This window comes from Aythya marila (genome assembly GCF_965140915.1).
Source record: "Aythya marila genome assembly, chromosome: 32".
NCBI lineage: Eukaryota > Metazoa > Chordata > Aves > Anseriformes > Anatidae > Aythya > Aythya marila.
The window spans coordinates 850,308-869,272 of record NC_139073.1 but is presented as its reverse complement, the minus strand read 5'-3'; the positions used below and the strand labels follow the sequence as shown (position 1 = coordinate 869,272).

At 53.9% G+C, this 18,965-nt stretch overlaps 1 protein-coding gene across 14 annotated transcripts; it reads left to right on the top strand.

The window, feature by feature from the left end:
* The first annotated feature begins 723 nt into the window (after positions 1-723).
* On the top strand, positions 724-18,817 carry AKAP8 (A-kinase anchoring protein 8). Of its 14 annotated transcripts, XR_014319187.1 has the most exons (17): positions 1,201-1,255; positions 3,648-3,686; positions 4,163-4,195; positions 5,067-5,162; positions 5,742-6,027; positions 7,273-7,879; positions 8,254-8,395; positions 8,819-8,868; positions 9,516-9,549; positions 10,603-10,699; positions 11,352-11,493; positions 12,087-12,180; positions 13,235-13,365; positions 14,495-14,590; positions 16,057-16,251; positions 16,942-17,183; positions 17,862-17,999. XR_014319187.1 is itself a non-coding variant. In XM_082781788.1 (15 exons), exons 1-15 carry the CDS (start codon positions 794-796, stop codon positions 18,462-18,464), a joined length of 2,469 nt encoding a protein of 822 aa, XP_082637914.1. In that variant the 5' UTR covers positions 724-793; the 3' UTR covers positions 18,465-18,817. The 14 variants fall into 14 exon arrangements, 12 of the variants coding, with proteins under 12 accessions (XP_082637914.1, XP_082637910.1, XP_082637918.1 ...); XR_014319188.1 differs by lacking the exon at positions 16,942-17,183 and having other exon boundaries at positions 17,862-17,993; XM_082781788.1 differs by lacking the exons at positions 1,201-1,255; positions 16,057-16,251; positions 16,942-17,183 and adding an exon at positions 724-812 and having other exon boundaries at positions 17,862-18,817.
* Positions 18,818-18,965: the final 148 nt, after the last annotated feature.

Sequence of the window (18,965 nt, the reverse complement as noted above, 5' to 3'; positions counted from 1 at the left end):
CAGTGACGAGGAAGAGTCACCAGCCTTCATCCCCACGACGCCCGACGACCACCACCAAGACACACTGCGCAAGCGCAGATGGGAGGAGTTTCCAGCAATGACTGCTTGGGACTCATTTTAAGACGAAGCGGGGACAGGCTATGAATAGGTACGGGCGCGTTGTGAAACTTCAGGCCTACGTAACTCTTTGCTGCAGATAAGCAAGGCAAGTTGGCACGTCGGGTGCGCACGTCTTTGGTGGGACTATCCCCCGCTCTGCCCTGCGCTGAATAAACATTCGTACTTTACAATCCTACTGACTGGGGAGTCAATGGGGACGCCTTGGGGGGTCTCATTTGGGGCCGGGGTCACTGGTAAAGGTCAAGAAGAGGTCAGGGGCCGGGGGTCAGGCTCGCAGAGCGGGACCAGGCCCCGTCTCCATGGCGACCGCTCTGCTCCGGCCCCCACAATGCGCCCCGCGCCGCTGCCCACTCAGAATCGGGTCCGGCTGTGATTGACAGCGGAGAGGCGTGACCACAGAAGGGCCGAAGGGGCGGGACCGCACGAGGCTCCTCCACGAATCGGATCGCGGGGGCCCCGGCGAGGGGCGGGCCGCGCGGTCCAATGGGATCGGCGTCCGGGCCGCGCCTCGGGGCGAGCTCAGCCAATAGCGGCCGACGCGGATGGCGGCCAATAGCAGCGCTTCGTGGGCGGGCCGAAGGGGCCGGCGGGGCCCAATGGGCGACGGGCGCCGCGCGGCTGCGCACTGAGCGCCCGGGCGGCGGAGCGGTGCCGCGGGCGGAGGGCGGCCGCCATGGAGCAGGGCTACGGCGGTAAGTGCGGGGCCGGCCCCGGCCCGCGGCGCCTCCCCGGCCGTCCCGCCGCTTCCCCGGCCGGGCTCGGGCGTTTGGCGGCGGCTTCAGCGGCCGCTTCGCGGCAGGGAGATGTTGGGCCCGCCTCCCGTGAGGGGGCGCCGCAGCCTATTGGCCGAGTGGCGCGTCGTTCAGCGGAGGGAGCCCGCTGATTGGCGGGCGCAGCTGTGAGGCGCCGGGAGGTGGGGGCGGCCGAGGGGGGAGGGAGAGGCCTGGGGGGGGTGGGGAGGGGGAGGGACAGGGACATGACGGCGGGGGGGGGGTGTCTGGTGCTACCCCTCATCCTCTCCTTTTCCCGGTCGTCCCCCCGGTTCCTGTCCGGTTGGCGGAAATGGAGCCGGGCCATTTCTGAAGACGCCACAAAATGGCGGCCGCGCGGCCCCGCCCCCTGCCCCTGGCGCCCGGTGTCCCCTTCCCCCCCCCTTAAACCAGCCCCCTCTTGCCCCCCTCCCCCTTTTTGCCCCCATCCGTCTGCCCTTCCCCTCATACCCCCTCTTTTTACCCTACCACTTGTACCCTATTTCCTCCTCCCCCCCCATTTTTACCCTTTCCTTTTACCCCTTCCTTTTACCCCCCCACCCCACCAGGGGCATCCAGCCAGTCCCGTTTTTTGGAGGGGAGCCTCTCGGTGTGGCTGTGCTCAGCGCTCCCCCCCCCCCGGTCACCATCTTGGATGGGGGGACACCCACACAAACAGCCCCCGCTGCTCGGCGTGGGGGTGTCGCACTCCGGTATTTGGGGTGGCATTGGGCTGGGACACGCCACGGCGCTTCGTGCCCTGCAATAGCCTGCGTGAAATGGGGGGTAGAGGCAGCGGGTGAGCCCCGAAACGCGGAGATTGGTGACCCAAAGTGTGGGGCAGAAGGCGGCAGGTGACGTGGAGATGGTCAGAAGGCAGCGGGTGAGCCCCGAAACACCGAGATTGCTGGCAGGATGCTGCCACTCTGAGGAGTTTTCGGCCACTGCCTGAAGCCCTGCTTGTAAAAAGAAGCCTCCTTCCTTCTGGTGCCTAGCAGTGGCCTGCTGGGTTCCGTTTCCCTGCCTCCAGCAGTTTTTGGCGTCTCCTCAAGCTTCAAAACGATGCCGACAGAGATGGAAGGAGAAAGGAAGTTGTGCCAGTGGAAGTTTAGCGCCTGATTGCTTCCTCAGTTGTTCTGGGTCCCTTTTAAGGTCATGCAGACCCCATGTCTGGTCATTTTTTGCACCTCTGGGACCTGTGTAGCCCCATACCCTGGTCCTTTTGTGGTGAAATCACGCTCTGCTTACTCTGCTCACCTTCAAAAACAAGCAGGTCCCCTGAGAGCGCTTTTTGGCGGCTCCACAGCGGTGTTTTAGAAAGAATTTACCAGTGGTGCCCGTTCTGCATGTGTTTTTACTTGCCACTCTTCAGCAAACCACGCTTTTAGGATGCAGTCCACCACTTCTTAAGGGAGGTGCTGTGAATGGGGCAGCTGGATCGTCCTCTGCAGGCATTGCTTTCTCTCTTTCTCTCCTTCGACAACTCGATCTGAATATATGTCCCTGAAGTTACTCTGGAGAAGGAATTTTGCTCTTTTTGGGGGTTTCTTGAAACTAGTGAGCTGTCTAGGAGCTGGAATCTTCCCTCAAACAGGAATATTTATGTGCGGCAGGGGAGGGATGCAGATGTTGGTGTCGAGTCACTGATACACAAACACTTTATGTAGGGCTTTTTCTTTGGGAAATGTTGGTTTTGGAATTAGATGGTGACCGCTTAATTACCGTGTTCTTAACTGCTGTCAAAGACTGGATGGGAAGCATTGAGATCTCTGCTTAACCCAGATCCCTTTATCCTTGAAAGAGCATCGCCCCCGTGGCAATGTCTTTGTGAACAGCCGCCACGGGACACAGATGTCACCCAAAACTGGGCAGCTTTCTTCTTTCTAACCCAGAGGTGCAGCCCATGAGGAGCCCGCGTTTCAGCAGAGAAAGAAATGAAACCATTTTTGGTGCGTTTCGGGCCGAGCAGCCTCTGTTTCCTGTGCACCGCAGGCACAGCAGAGCCGAGGCTTCATCGAAAAACCTCGCAGCCTCCCCACACTGGCTTTGTTTCTCCTGCTTTTGGCTGCGCATGCTCGGCAGGCCATTCATGTAGGAGGATGGAGGAACCGAATCGTGACCTAGCTGCCCCAAAACTGAGCAGGGCACAGCTCGGCCTCCAAAAGCATGAAAGGAAACCCGTCAGTGCCGAGGTTCCCCTTAGAAAACGTGGTTGTTTGCCTTTGCTCCCTATGTGCTCGCCACCTGGTGGTTTCTGTGATGGTTTAAATACAGCAGCACTCATTTTGGCCACGGTTGCGGTGCTTTACACTCCCCTTCTCCCAAGCTTCGAGGAATTCCACTGCTCCAACAGCCCAAAAAAGCCTTTAGAAGGGGGCACGCGTTCTGTAGATTGTGGTGAGCAGGGTCAGGCCTTGGCAGATGAAGCTCTCACGTAGCCTCACGCCGTGGCTGCACCGAGCACCTTTCAGAGCAGATTTCTCTTCTAAAACTCCGCCTGTTTGTGGTTCATTTGGTTTTTATCATTTTCCTTAATTCTCAGTGTATCATCGACCCAAGAGTCAACGAGATGTTTTCAAACAGAATTAATTGCAAATACAGTTTCATTCAGCCTTTGGGCACATTTTCCCCCTGGTAAAAGCACAAGTGCGGGTGTAATTAAAAACATCCTTGATTTTGGAGCAATTAAGGGAAGAAACTGGAACTGTGGTAACTGCGGGGGGCGGCTGGAGAAAGCACCTGAACCTTCTGATAGCTCTGTTTTGTTTTTTCTTGCAGGTTATGGCACCTGGAGTACGGGGGCCAGCAACACCCAAGGTAAACTTCTGGTGTGTTCTGCTGAGCGTGTGCTGAAACCGAAACTCCCAAGACCAAATCATGGCCGGGTTTTGGAGTGGTGACGGCTCGGGGGGAGCGGAGTGGGGGCAGCCCTGCCGCCAGCTTGGAGCTCAGGGAGGAAAAGGAATTGCAGGCAGTTGTGGTCTGCTTCGTGCCCCCAAACAGTGCCTCAGCACCAAAATGCTGCCGTGTGAACTCTGCACAGGCACCCCAGGTGTTTTACTTGAGTGTGGGTTGTTTTTTGGGGTCATTTGAGTGTTTTCAAGTGCAAATATTTAAAAAAAAAAAAAAAAAGTCTGTTTTCCATTTCATTCTCATAAGTAGCTGCTGGAAGTCCCAGCTTCTTCCTCACCCATTCTGAACAGCAATTTTTACCAGCGTTCCATTTGCTGCGTCCCTCACCTTGTAGCTGCTGAAGGGCTTTCGGAGCTGACCCCGTCTCTTTTCTCTCTCAGGTACATACGCGACGAACGCGACAAGTTGGCAAGGTACGTGCACAGCTCCTCGGTGCCCTGCTCGGTCTTGAGTCGGTCGTGCCACATGGAGCTGCTTTCCCCGCTCCTGAAGAGTGCAGGACTTTTCCTCTAGTGAAGGGAAAATGGGCTCGGGGCCGTTTGGTTCCCGTGAGGAGCCCCCGTTGATTTCTTCGCCGTGATCGCGTGTGGCTTTTTATTTTGCGGAGGAGAATCTCCGTCCTGATGATGGAGAGCCATCTCTTTCTTAAAGCAGGCAAATTGCCTCGCAGATAACAAATTCATTTGTTTCATGTCTCCGTTTCTCTTTTGATCTCAAACAGGCAGACGTGTTACCTCTGATCTCAGTAATACCACTTTTTATTATTTTTTTTTTTCCCCCTCAAAATCCGAGGCTTGCCCTTGAAGTTCTGGCATCTCAATGGTGTCTGCACTCAGGCTACCGCCTCCTGAATTAAACGTGATTTGCATTTTGCTAGGAAGTGTTTCCTCTCAGAGCAGTGTTTAATTAATTGGCTCAAATTTGGATTGGCTGTTCTGAGCTGTTCATGCCTTCCCCAGGGAAAGCAAAAGCCCAAGATACTTCTATGAAATACCGTTTATTTGCTCCTCGTGGGGTAAAATCAAATACTGCACAGCAGGGCTGTCGACTCCAACCTCCCAGCCCAAATCATTGCTGAAAAACTTTAATTGCTGAAAAAGTTTTTCTTCCATTGTTTCTCTTTCTGGGAAGCCCAGGAGCCCCAGCCAAGGCCCGAGGGCAGTCCCTGCTCCAGCGGGCTCACAATCCCCCCACGACCAAAAGCCAGGCAGTTGGGGGGGAGCGCAAGGAAAGAGCGAGGCAGCAGCGCGCCGTCGGCCTTAACTGTTGTCAATTTTATTGTAGGCATGGCGGCCAAGGAGAATTATGAGGGATCTTCCTGGCAGACTTGGCAGTCGCATTACGAGAGCCCTAGGACTGACATAGCCAAGGGGGCGCCAGGTCAGAAGCGGCGACTGCAGAGCTGTTGGAGGAAGCTTGCTCTTAGCTCAGGGCTCAGGAGGTGGCGAGCGGGGGGTGACCGGTGCCGTCGGGACCTCCCAGCACGTCCTGTGGGGCGACCTCCGGCCTTAGGGTGCTTTTTCCTGTGGTGGCTGGCTTTGTGCTCTTCACTGCTTTGATTCCTTTGTCTTTTTTTTTTTCCTGATCGATTTTTTCTGTCCCTGTGGTTCTTTGTTTGCTGGGTGTGCGGTGCTCTGGTCCTCTTCGGGTTTTGGGACTGTGGTGTAGCTGCCTCAGGCTGACAAAGTCCCACAGCATCCACTGAGCTCATTCCTAAATCACAAACGGAACCAGCAGCGCTCCGTTTCCTTGGTTAGACGTGCTCAAAGGAGATCTGGTAGCTTTTAGTATTGAGAAATCTCTGATATTTCTCACTTTAAGAAGCCAGATTTCCTTTGAACGAGCAAAGCTCAGCCGCAGCCTTGCCCAGTAGGGTCCGTTAGCATCTCAGCTCTTCTCCCTGACTCCCTTGGCTGTATGACCCTGCATTAACGCTGATTTTTTTCCCCTTTCTGCCAGGCTACGAAGGCTATGACTACTACAACACCCAAACCACTGCCGCAAACACGGCAGCCACGTACAACTACGCCGCTGCCGCTACCTCCAGCACTTGGGAAACTCCCAAAACCTCGGAGATGAGCATGAACGCTGATGTCGGCTCTGCCATGCCCGTCGCTTCGTACAGCAGCGAGAGCGTGGCGAACGAGAACTCGGATTCCATCATAGCCAAAATAAACCAGCGCTTGGATATGCTGTCGAAGGAGGGCAGCGGCGGCACTGGGGAAGGAATGGAAGATCAGGAGAGGTGACTGCTCAATTTCTTCTCGTTTTTTAATGGTAAAAGAGTGGCCTCGAATCACTGCGACGTCAGGTTAAGCTCTTCTGTTTGCACAGCGTGATCTGGTGTTTGTTCCAGGGTGAACAAGATTAATCGCTTATTTTTTAACCTGTCCTGATGTGTGTGTGCATGTGCACACCCCTTTATATATAAAAATATTTTTAATACATTAAATATTAAGAGTATCAAACCTGATGTATATATCAGGCACTAAAAGCAACCTCTGTGGCGGATTTGGTTAACAGATCTTGCAGAAAGCATTTTTGATTTCAAGAAACTTAAAAAGCTAGAAGCACCTTTTCATCTATATCCGTCTTCCCTCACGGCTGCCCAGTGAGCTTTTCTTTCCACTGGGTTAAACCGTGCCAGCCTGGAGAGTCGTTTCATTTCAATGCTCATGTTACCGCTCAAATGATAACGCAGATCCTGGCAAGAGCTGCTGAATCAGCGAAGTTTCACCTCTTTTTTTGCCATTTGATGTTACTTTGGACAGCTGAGGGGCTTATCTGAGTAAATTCCACACGTGGAGGAACAGCTCTGAGTTTTTGCCTTAAGGGGCTGCTTGGTTTCCTTTCGGGTTTTCCATGGTATTAAAGATACATCTGTGATATGTGTCGGACAAAACCCTGCTGCAGTTTGCTTTTTTTTTTTTTTTTTTTTTATACCAGAGTTAGGTTTTTGTTGCTTCTTACAGGGTTTCCCTCTCAGGCCAGAGTCTGTGCTTTTGTCCGTGCTGGTGGCTGGTTGTTTTGATGTTCCCCTTTTCTTCCGGCTGAGATCTTCTAGCAGGCAGGATGTTCTCTTTCGGTTCTGAATCACTGACCCTGCTTTTGGGAAGCAGCGTTTTTTGCTTTTACCTGGTGCAGGCTGCAGCGGGGAGGCTTTTGGGATCTGCTTTTCAGCTGGGAAAGCCAAGCTCGGAGAGGTTTGGTGTTCTGCCATAAAACTGGTGAGGTTGTGACCCCTCCAAAGGGTTTCTCTTCAGATCATAGAATCATAGATTCAAGTTTCTGTTCAGATGCTTGTGCCAAAAACACAGCGTTTTGATACTAATTTTCCTGAGGTTAAAGAAAAGGTGGTGGGTACAGAAAGGGATCAGGATTTTAAGTGTTTTTTAGTTGAGAACACTCGGGTTTTGATACAAACAGATGCAAACTCTGTATGATACACAGTTTTATTCCTGCTACTGACGGCTCTCTCCTCACCGTGCAGCTCCTTCAGATTCGAGTCTTTCGAATCGTACGACTCGAGGTCCTCCATGAACGACCGCGACATGTACCGGTCCGGCTACGACTACGGCGAGGTCGGCACCGATCGCGGCGATTCCTTCGGGAGCCAGTTCGACGGCCGCAGGGATCAGTCTCGCAACCGGGGCAACAACTACGGCCTCATCCGAGGACGGAGCCAAAACCGCGTGCAGAATCGGGGGCGCCTCAACACTTTCAACCGCTCCGACCACTTCATGCCCTCCTCGAGCTCGGAGCGCCTCTCCGCTCGCTGGAATGAGTTGAACTACATGGGTGGGCGTGGGATGGGGGGTGCCGGCCCCAACAGGCTCCCCTCTCTCTTCTCCCAAGCCCTGGTCCCCGACTATGGGGACTACGGGGACTATGGAGATTATGGAGATTACGGTGACTATGGGGATTATGGGGATTATGGTGACTACGGAGACTACGGGGACTATGGAGACTATGACTATGGCATGATGGGGATGTCGGGCATGGGAATGGGACGGTACGGTAACGTGCCCTACGGAATGGGGCGGCAACGAAACAGAGACAGGATGGGTGCGGTGCCCTGGCACATGAACACGCTCACGGTAAGTCGTCGCCATCCTGGGTTTTGCTGTGAGAGCCCAGGCAGCTTGCTTTCCTGCCTCGGGAGGTTAGCTTGGCCGTCGGTCTGTGGAGCTGAGCCTTCTGGAGGAGCTCAGGTCCATTCCCCTGCTGAGTAATCTCAGGTGTCCCAAACAGGGCAGCGTCCCCGTCCTGAATCCCTTCAGGAGGGTGGTGGGGACCCTTAATGGATTTGTTCAACCTGGCATTAAGTCCGCCAGCAAATCCTTTTGTAGCTGGATAAAAGTCTGTGGGGTCATCTGGGCTTGACTGTTCTAGGGCCTGCAGCAGATGGGTGGAATAATTGAACTTTTGGGGCGTGGGGCTGGCTGATCTGGTTATTTGCTTCCACCTGTAGCCCAAGAGGAGAGGTTTCCGAAACCGGTCAGGAGGGCGATCGGACAGCGAAGGAGGACGCAAGCGGAAACAGTCTCAAAGTGGAGACGAGCCGGACAGCAAACAGGCAAAGACTGACAGCGAGGGTGATGACACTGAGAACGGTACGAGCCAAGCATTGCTCATTTTCCCCACATGTTCTAAAGCATTTTATCTTTTCAGTTGAAAGATGATTATTTTCAGCTGAAAGATGAATAATCTGTTCAGCTGAATGATTACATTTCAGAGCTGCCATGTTCTTTAGTCACTAGCGTGGGTATTGCCATAACGTGCTTGCAAGTTCCACCTTGTGCACAGGCTTTGTGGCCTGGACCAAAATCTAATGCCCCAGGTAGGCTTTGGGGGTGTAAGGACAGCGTTTGCAGCACAGACTGAGAGGCAAGGAGAAACCAGTGAGCAGTTAGCTATCCTTGCTGGGGTTCTGAGCCATTACTGCAGCACTCGGTGGCTTACTAAGTAGCCTCTTGCAGCGTGTAATGGGAAAGAAGATTTCCCAACACCAGCTAAATGATTTTTCTTGCATGCAGCAGATGAGGGTGAAGGAGAGGAAAAATCAGGAGATGAAGCTGACAAAGGTGTAAGTAGTGTTTTTTTTTGTTTTGTTTTTAAAGTCTTTGTGGCAGCCATGGGAACATTTACCCACTCCAACCATTTGGCTTTTTGACTGTGCTGAAGGCAGAGTTGTTAAAATCACCTAAAAGCAGCGTTCTGAGCCCGTACATTCCAAAAGTACTTGTTCCTCCTCGTTTCCCATGCCCTTCAGCAAGGATTACTGGCAGAGTGATCTGTGTTGAGGTGCCTGGGCCAAGGTGCTGAGAGCCCTGGAGTGGGGAGGTTGGGATCCTAATGCTCATGTCCTAATGCTTCTGGCTCTACCTGCGAGGCTCGTTAGGCGGAAGTCCCAATTAGTGGTAGTTTCCTTTACTCCTTTGCCAGGTTTGGGGGGGGAGGGGGGTGGCTTGCAAGGCACTCCTCAGACAGTGACTCAGGCGTGGAATATTTACATTTTGATGGCCAGGAGTGATAATCCCCAGTGATGTGTAGCCACCTGTGCCAGCTGACGATTTGGGGGTGGCGGTTGTGAACGTCGGCACTCCGTCCCTGCGTCAGCAGGGGGGTGAAATCTCCTCGTCCTTCACCAGCTCTGCCGGTGGCTGGGTGGACAATGACACCTCCAGATGGCAGCACATGACCGCGGCCTCCTTTTCTCTTTCTGTTTTCCAGGAGAATGGGAGTCGTGGTGACTTCGCAGAGGAAGGTAGGGTGGCTCCCCCAGCGTGTGAGCTGGACACGCTCCACCTTGCTGCCTGCCTCGCCTTCAGGCACTGCCCAGAGTTTGATTTTTTTTTTTTTTTTTTTCCATCAAAAGCTGATGCAGCTCCCGTCAGGATATACAGGGATACATGGCAGGATATCAGGGTGGCAATTTTAAAACCCACGTGCTCTAAATTTGCTGAAACTGCTTTTGCTGACGTTGGATTGTCCTTTTTGGTAAAGACACGTCAGCCCCAAACATGCTGTGCTTTCTGCGTTATGGTGACTTGCAGAAGCCTCAATGAGTGATGTTGGCGCTTCTGGGTTATGCTTGGGATTGAAAGAAATGCGGCTGGGTGTTAAAGTTCTTGTTCAAGCCTCCCACTGCTGACTGCATCCTGACTAGGACTGGTCTCTGTGCTTCTTTCACCTGAAGGCGTTGTCCCGTGGGGCTGATAGACCTCTGACCCAGTGCTTGTAGCTTTCTCCCCTAAAATATTGCCAAGATTAGGTCAGCTGAATCTCTCGGTCTTGGCTATTTTCCTGACAACTCTCGATTATTGGGAAGGCATAACAAGTCTGAAACTGTTCTAAGGAAGCAGAGCTGCGATGTTAGCACTACTAACATCTGTGCTTCTGTTGCTTAACCTTTTTAAGTAGCTTTTCAGCCTTGTGAGAAACAGGTGGTTGGGGGAAAAATGAGAATACAGGGAGAAAAAAAATCATTCTCTCCCAAAAAGTGAGTCAGAGAGGTGTCTTGGCAGCATGCCTCTGTGGTGCTGTGGAAGTAAATGACTGTTTGTGACTGCCCTTTCCAGTAAGGGCACGTCCTGTCGCTGCCTCCCAAGACTCAAGTTGCTCTGGGAATTTGAGGGAGCTGGAGGAGGGGAGGGTTTGGGTTTTATGGCAACTGCTGGAGGCAGGCCAGAAGTTCCTTCTTTGCTTCCTCTTTACTCTCAGCTTCAGGAACTTGGTCCTGAAATACCTCAGCCAGTAAACCGTGGGCTCTTACACAGCAACTCCGAGATTTTTATTCTTATTTTTTCCTTCCCCCTAGCATCTGGAGATGGCTGCGAAGATGATGATGAAGAGGTGAAAAAGAAGAGGGAGAAGCAGCGGCGAAGAGATAGGATGCGTGACCGTGCCATGGACAGGTAGGAAGAGTGATAGCCTAGTCTGTTCCCAGCGTTTCTGTGAGCGATCGCACGTTGTAATATTTACCTGGGACCTTCCTCTGCAAGAAGCCTGTCTGGGGAATCACGTTTTGGGGCTCTGCATTCTGATTCCTGCAGTTTTGTGGTGTTTTTTTTTTTCCCCCTTATGCATGTCTTAGGACTGCTCTAAGATGGGAATACCATGCTGTTTGATACATAGCTCAGTGTAGAATTACAAATTCAGAAGGGAGTATTAAGTGGCTGTATAAGCAGCCTTGCTATGACAGTAATGCCATAAATCACCAAAAGACAGCTTAAGGTGGCACCTGTGGTTCTGTATCTCAGGGCTGTCCCAAACCAGGGAGAGTATTTTTATATCTGTTTAATCTCCTGCGGTTTGAGTTTGTCCATCTGTTTTTAAACTTATGTGGGGTTTTGCATCCTCTCCTGTGGTGTAACGACCTGTTCTGGGGATAAGTAGATGCTGTTCGTTCAGTGGGGGTTACACAGTGATCACAAAGAACTGCCACAGAGTAAAACTGTGGCAGGGCATTTTGGGAAGAAAAAAAAAGTACAGTGGGGGCAGTAGCAGCTGTGATCTTGATGTTCCTATTAAAAGTTCAGCTCACTTGCAAGCAATTGCTCTGTTCAGGATCCAGTTCGCCTGTTCTGTGTGCAAGTTCCGCAGTTTTGAGGAAGAGGAGATCCAAAAACACCTACAGAGCAAGTTCCACAAAGAGACCTTGCGGTACATTGGCACCAAGCTCCCAGACAAAACAGTCGAGTTCCTGCAGGTACGTGCACAGCCCAGTGCTGGCGCGTCTCTTCTGTGTCTTCTCTGCATCACTGCTGGGTTATTTGGGATTTCCAGGCTTGTCTGGGAGTGAAAGGGGTTACGAAATCACTAACATTCAGCCCCCTGCCTGGCTGGCTCACATCACCACTCGTCAACACATCACTCGATGACTTCATTTAGTGTGATGCAGCTATTCATGGGTTGGCGTGCTGGGAGGGGAAGTTGGCTCTGTGAATTTAAACAGAAAGGCCAGAAATAAATGCTCCAGAAATTCTTTGCCCCCTGCACAGCTAGAGCTGGGGAAGGACTGGGGTGTTTTATTTTTTCTTTTTGGGGTCTGTTGAGGGCCATTGCCATCTCCACTGGGGACTGTAAGGTCAGAACCTGATAGGGGGCACCGAGCTGGGCTCTGGGGTGGGCCCTTCTTTGCTGGAATGGATGGGGAGGGGAAAACGCCTGCCTCGTCTTCTTAATTCACCAGCTATGACAAGGCCAGGAGGAAGACCACAGGGGCCTTGATTCCCTTTGGAGGGCCTTGGTGTCTCAGTGTGTTGTGGAGGACAGTGAGCTCCTTCCCCTTCCTCTCTCTAGGAATACATCGTCAATAGGAATAAAAAAATTGAGAAGCGTCGCCAGGAGCTGACTGAGAAAGAGGGCACGAAGCAGAAGCCAGATCCTTTTAAGGGTAAGAGTCTGTCCCGTGGCAGGGAAGAGGAGGGGAATCCCAAAAACACGGGGCTCACTGGTAGCACACAGTGGTGTGGCCACAGCTGGTGGCAGAGCGGTGTCTGCCGAGAGGTGAAATCACCACCGAACCTCCCGTTTACCCCAGCCTGCCAAACTAACCAGAACCTTGTGGGTTTGCTGCTGATTTTGAGGACTGCTGCAGCTTACCAGGGTTGCAGTCTGATAAACATTACTTCCAGAGGGGCTCTGTCCTTTGTGCTGCTGTGGGTCAGGGTCTAGATGCCTCGTTGCCCACTTTGTGGGATGTCACTTTGGTGGGGATCTGTCCTGCAGTTTCACAGGCAACAGATTCATGAAGCTCTAAGTGGGAGGGAAAAACTCCAAAGGCTTGTTACCTTTGTGGCTGTTAATGCAGCTGGGGCCTGTGTTTGCCCCTCACGTTAAGAGGAAGCAGTGAAATTGATCTGTTGGGGAAAAAAAAAATAAAATCACGCTGAGAAGAAAAAAAATCCACGTAGCCTGATCAGCGCAACCTGTCCTCGGCGTACGGAGCTGGTATTTGTGCTGAGTCCAGGAGTGGGGAATGCGGCTTATTTAAGCCACAGGTAGGCTACAAAATGGGAGTTCAGGCAGAAAACCTGGGCAAAAGTATAGAGGAGTGAAGCCAAGGCTGGGGGAGGCTCGAGCTGGCCGTTGTGCTGTTAAATGGGCATGGGGAGGCCGGCTGGCTTCCAGCAGCACTGAAGAAACCAGGGTTTGGTGCCTCGCTTTGCTCAGGTAAGTGAACTGCTTCGTACCTTGGGCTGTTAGCACAACCTCTCCTCCTCCACGTGAGTACTGCATCAGTGCCATCCGTTTTAGAGCAGAATAACCCCTGTCCGTGCCTCGTGGGTGTGATTTTTGTCCCCAAAGGGAAGGCAGAAATGGCAAGGAGGACGGGTGCTGAACTAGCACGTCGGCCCTGGCGTGGGGAGCGCAGGTGGAAAGGTTCTGGTGTTCCCAGAACATCTCCTTCCTCACAAATCGGGGCTGACCTCTCCTCGTTGCTGCAGGTATTGGCCAGGAACACTTCTTCAAGAAGATCGAGGCGGCTCACTGCATGGCCTGCGACATGTTAATTCCTGCACAGAACCACCTCCTCCAGAGGCACCTGCGATCTGCGGATCACAACCGAAACCGCAGGGTAAGCAACCAGACCTGGCCGCTGGTCGCGGTCGGTCTCGGCAGGTTTTTCTGCAGCCCTGCCTTTATTTCTGAGAGCTGGCCTCTTCTCCTGCACAGGGGGGTTACCAGGGCACGTCAGTGACTTTGCGCAGCCAGCAGGAAGAGAGGCTGTCGTGGGAGAAGATATTCTGAGCCAAAACTGGTGCCTGGGGTTCAGACAATCCAGACAGGCCCTGAACTACAGCTTTTTGAGATAGCCAGTAGCCTTTTCTTTTGTCTCCTTGGTGTTGGACTAACTGAAGTCCGGGCATACTGTATAAATGTGCAGACTAAATGTTCCTTCTCTCTAATTTTGCTAAAATTCTGACTTAAAGTCCCCTTTGGGGGCACGTAAGAAATTTGGATAGGAGATGGTCGGTGTCTGAACTGGCCCAGGCTGTGGAGGGGCTTTAGAAATCAGGTGAGTTAGGCTGAAGAGAGGCAGTGGAAGTGCAATGCTTGTGAAAAGCAGGAAGCAGCTTTTGTTTTTCACTCTGTAGGATAAGTACAGATCCTGCCTGTCCCACGTGTAGCTGCATTGTGTCTTGGGAGAAGGTGTTAGAAGCTTAGCAAAACAAACCACCCTCTCTGGAAGATGTTCTGGGGCTCGTGGCCTGCCAGGGTACGGGCACACTGCACTGAACAGCAGCTCCCAGGGGGGTTGGCACAGGAATTCCTCTCTACGGGGCAGTTGTGGAGCTGCCTTTGCTGCTGAAAAGCCCTGGGGGTTGCTGCTGTCTCTCGATGCGAGCGCAGATGGAGGCAGCAAGCTTTGGTCGGATCCACACGTTCCTCGGAATAGTTTTCATCTCCTTGGTGTTAAATATTTGATGTGTGCATGGACTCCTTGCGCTCAGGATGAGTGATATTTGGGGCGATGTTCCAGTTGGTGCACATTCTTCTCCAGGGCTTGTGGCAGCAGAAGAGGTGCAGGTGCTCCCCTCTACCTGCTCCTTGTGATGCTCTCTGAGAAGCTGGATTTTGAGGTTGGGCTTTCCAAGCCCTGCCGAGGAGGAAAGAATTTGGTATCTTGAGCCAAAATCCTCTTTGGAACTCTTCCTTCCCCCTCAGGACCGACCCAGTGAGGCTAATGTTGGGTTCCTTTTCAGATGGCTGCGGAACAGTTCAAGAAGACCAGCTTGCACGTCGCCAAGAGTGTCCTGAATAACAAACACATCGTCAAGATGCTGGAGAAGTACCTCAAGGTGAGTGGGCGAGAGAGTCACCAGCTGGTGCGGAGGTCCCGGAGCAGTGGGGGACAGGCACCGCGGTGGTCCCGAGCGCTGGAGCCGCGCATCGCTGTGTGTGCTGCATGTTGGTCACAGGACACCCTGTTACACGCGATGGGGAGGAGCGTAGATCCCACTCCGCTGCCTCTTTGCCTCTAGTCTAAATCCTTGGGTCTGGTTTCTTTTTTTCCTCTGTAGGCGGTTTACAACCTCTCGTGTTTTTTAACTTGCAGACTGTACCTACTGTCATTCCCAGGCACTTGTAGAGCAGTTACGAAACCGTCCAAACAGAAACATAAGGAGACAAAAATAGGAGAGGAAAAAAAAAAAAAAAGAAAGAAAAAAGGAACTCCAGTGTGCTAAAGCCACCCCTCGAGCAGTGGCCTGGGGACCAAGCTCCCCCTGGTGCAGCGTGCGTGAGTCAGGCAGCACTGCTTGGGTCCAGGCCGGGCTGGAGTTGGAGGTGGTCGGCTCCTGTGCCACCCGTTGCCCCCGTGCTGCACTGGGGCGAATTTTGCCCTGTGTAAAGAGCTGGGCTCTGCAACGCTCCCGGCAGCTCAACCGAGTGACGGAGCCGAATTCCCGTGAGCTGAAACAGCCTGGCTGTAGCCCCCCCCCTCCTCTTCCCATGAGGTGCGAGCTGGGAAGTGGCAGAGCGTCCCCCGGCCCATCTTCAGAGCCAAGCTGGAGTGCGAGGAGAGGGCAGGGCCGGCGCCAGGTAGGGCTCGCTAGGTCCAGAGCAGCACTTGGAATTGCAGAAAGAAGCCGGAAGCCAGTGCAGCCTGCAGAGCCTTGGGGGGAGCGTGTGGGCGGCCGTGGGCCGCCCCCAGAGCCCCCCCAGTGTGGAGCGCGTTGGCAGCAACGCGGTCTGGAGGTGGCGGGGGTTACGGGTGAGGCCCGCATCCGAGAGGAAAGGTCGCAACCTCGTGGCCCCGCGAAGACGAAACGAAGCGCTTTCGCCTACTGCTGCTCCCTGGGAGCCCAGGAGCAGCCCAGGATCCGACAGGAGCCCTGTCCGCAAAGCTGGCCGGCAGCGCGGGCGGCCTCCTTCCCCCCCCCCACCCCCACGCGGGGGAGCAGATGTTTCCCCTGTCCCACCGGCATCACTTTGGCCTTCCCCGGACCGAGCCTCTGCCAGCTAGCTCTCATCATGCCCAGTCTCTGCTAGACTCTAGCAAAACTGCGACTCCACCCTCTGGGTCCAGTGAAAGAGACTTTGAGCTGAGAGTTGCCAGCGTACGGTGGCGCTGCAGCCAAGTGATGAGGCCGCCTCCCCTAACGGCCTCTCATACACGTTGAACAGGAGGGTGACATAAAAACCCTGCGGTACCCCACCCGAGAGAGCCCTCGGGGCAGACGAGCGTTTGCCCGGTGCTACCCTCTGGGATCTCTCAGAGGAAAGAACGGAACCACTCAAGTGCAACTCCGTCTACCCCTGCCAGGGTCCGCAGGCACGTCAACAACTCCTCATGATCAACGGTATCAAAGGCTGCCGGCAGATCTAAATGAATCAGCACGGGCGCCTGACCTTTGTCCATCGGCAGGAGGAGATCTTCGACCCATCCCAGCACGGTCTCCGTACCATTCCCAGGTGCAAAACCAGACTGAAAGGGGTGGAGGAAATCTGAGGATTCCAGGTAATGCCCGAGCTGCCTCGCCAAAACATTCTCGGCGACCTTCCCCGAGAAAGGAAGGCCGGAGACAGGGCGATAATTGACACAAGACTCTCAGCATCAAGAGCTGGTTTCTTGAACGCGGGCCTAACGATTCCTCCTCTGAGGGATGCTGGGTGCCTCACCCTTCCCAAGGGAGGCCGTGACAGTCTCCACCACTAGTGGACTTCATATCCCCCCGTAGCTTTTACCAGCGATAACGGACTTGGGTCCAGATCGCAAGGTATAGCCTGAAGTTTTTCCCCCCCCGTGTCCTCCAGAACCTCGGTAGGTGAGACCAGCTGGCTGAACCTCAGCCAGGGAAGATTTACCGTTGCGTTTGTCCTCCACCTGCATGGATCTGCTCGTGTGGAGGCAGCCAATCTGGTCTGAACCTCTGATCGATCCGGTCCGTGAGGCAGAGAACCCGAGAGGCGCTGGGACGTAGCGAGCGGGGACAGGCCTGGCTTTACCAGGCCGGCCTCTACCGGCGTGCCTCCGCTTTTCGGGACGTTGCAGGCGCTGTGTTGGAGCCGGAGAGGTCGCTCTCCCAGCTTCCACCACAGCCACGGCGGGGGGAGTTGAGCAAACTCTTCGTCCCGGTCGATCAGATTTCAGGCGAGGTTTCTGCCACTGGCATGCTGCCCGCCTCCCTTCACATTTCGTCTGTTGCAGGCCAGCCCTCCGCATACCTTGGTGACCTGTGAGGAAGGGAGAGGGAGTTTAGAAGCACGGTTTGTCCCGGATTGTGGCACAGTGTGGCCCTACTCTCCGGCAGGGCCAGCGCTAGGGCACAGCACCCACTGACCGTACAGTGCTCACCCACACCTAACCCCGAAACACAAGCAGAGAGCCAAACAAAATGGTCCCTGCCCCGATGGGAGCAGTGCTAGGATCTGATGTCGGCCTGAATAAAGGTAACGAGGTCAAAAATAAAATGAAATAAACCCAACCCTGAGGCGCTCGGGCTCCTCGTAGCGGGGGAGAGAGCAAGAGCCGTGCTCGGGGGATTGTCAGGGTTGTGTGCACGTGAGGTCAAGGTTAGCGCCGTGGCTCTGGGCAGCTGGACTCCTTGATCTCCAGCGAAGGGCAAGAGGAAGGCCACAAGTCGCTGATCTTCCTTCCCACTCCTCTCCCACCGTGTGGGAGTCCCGTGCTGTCCCACCGAGCTGGGACCGGACAGAGGTTGAGGAATTGCTTTTTTCTTTTTTTTTTTTTAAAAAAATCGTGTCATTGAGCCAAGTTCCTCCCAGCTGAGAGCAGAGCCGATGCCCCGGCTCGCTCTCCCGGGTGCTGCAGCACACGCGGTTATTAGCATAGGACCCAGCCCCAGCACCCACACGCTCAGCAGCGTGCCGCGCAGGAGGGAGATTCGCACGTTCCTCCCACTCCTCCAAGATGTGGGATCCGAGCACCCTCCCGGGGCGCTTCTCTTGCTGGAAGCTTAGTGGCTCTGGGGCTTGACGCGCTGGATTTCCACGATTGAGCAGCTGCCGTTTTCCGCTCAGTTGCGAACCTCTGCGTTTCACAGCTGAGGTCGCCTCCGCCTCACTGCAGCCCGATGACTCTTCTGTCTTCCCCTCTCTCTCCCCCAGGGTGAAGATCCCTTCACAGACGAAATCGCTGACCAGGATGTGGACGAAGGAGAAGCCTTGGAAGGCGGAGATGGCGGTGGGGAAGGAGCAAACGAAAACACCGCTACGGAGGCTGCCCAGGCCCAGGAGGGAGGAGCTGGGGACACGGGTGAAGCTACGGATGCGGCTCCAACAGCGGAAGAGATGGAAGGGCCTTCCGAAGAGCTGTCAAAATCAGAGGAGTTCCTGAAACACGTGGGGGAGCAGGATCAGCACCCCAGACAGCTGCTGATGCCCCCGTTTCTGCAAGATGACGACCAGCTCGAAGCAGAGGAGGCAGCGGAGGACACAAACGAGGCTGCGGTGCCTTCAGACCCCGCGGCGCCTTCAGAAGCAGCAGCCGAGGCAGACTCAGAGGAGCCGCCTTCGGTTCCAGAAACTCCCCAGGAGCCAGCAGCAGAGAATAAAACTGAGGGCTGGGCAGCTAAAGAGGAGGAGGAGGAGGAGAAGGGAGGGGAAAACGTGAGCGAGGCAGCTCCGGCTGCATGCAGCGAGCAGGAGGAAGAAGAGGAAGGGGGGGAGGAAGAGGCTTTGCCAGCAGCCACTGAGCCGCAGCAAGAGTAACTGTGAATGTTTGTGTGAAGGTGATTGTCCCACGCCCTTGTTATAACCCCTGGTTTTGGTTTTGTATTTTTTTTCTTCCTCTTCCTGTCTTACTGTGTGCAGCTGGAAGCAGCGTTCCACTTTCGTTCAAGGGCAGGGACCCAGCTGCTCTGCCCTGTGAGCAGGCGTGCGCTCCTCTGTCTTGTTCTGTAGATTTGCTTAGTTCTGCTCTCTCCGTACTGTTTTTGGTTTAGGTCGAAGACTGCAGGAAGCTGTACATTCCCTGAGAGGCAGCACCACGTTTTGTTTTGTTTTTTTGAATTTTAGAATTGAAAATGCTGGGTTTGCAGAATAAAATCGTGATTAAATCCTCACGGGTGTCTTGTTTTGTTGTTGTTTTTTTTTTTTTTTTTTTAATTACAGCAGTAAAGCTGGCTGAGGTCTGCTGTGACGGCAGCTCAGTCGTTTAATGATCTCCCACGTCAGTAATACATAAAATACCAGAGTGGGGGGCACAGGGAG

Coding starts and splice junctions, on each gene's coding strand:
- AKAP8 (XM_082781783.1), top strand. CDS start 1,216: ATGGCGGCCGCGCGGCCCCGCCCCCTGCCCCTGGCGCCCG. Junction 8,396..8,818: donor GGGTGATGACACTGAGAACG/GTACGAGCCAAG, acceptor TCTTGCATGCAG/CAGATGAGGGTGAAGGAGAG. Junction 14,591..17,861: donor TGCTGGAGAAGTACCTCAAG/GTGAGTGGGCGA, acceptor TCTCTCCCCCAG/GGTGAAGATCCCTTCACAGA.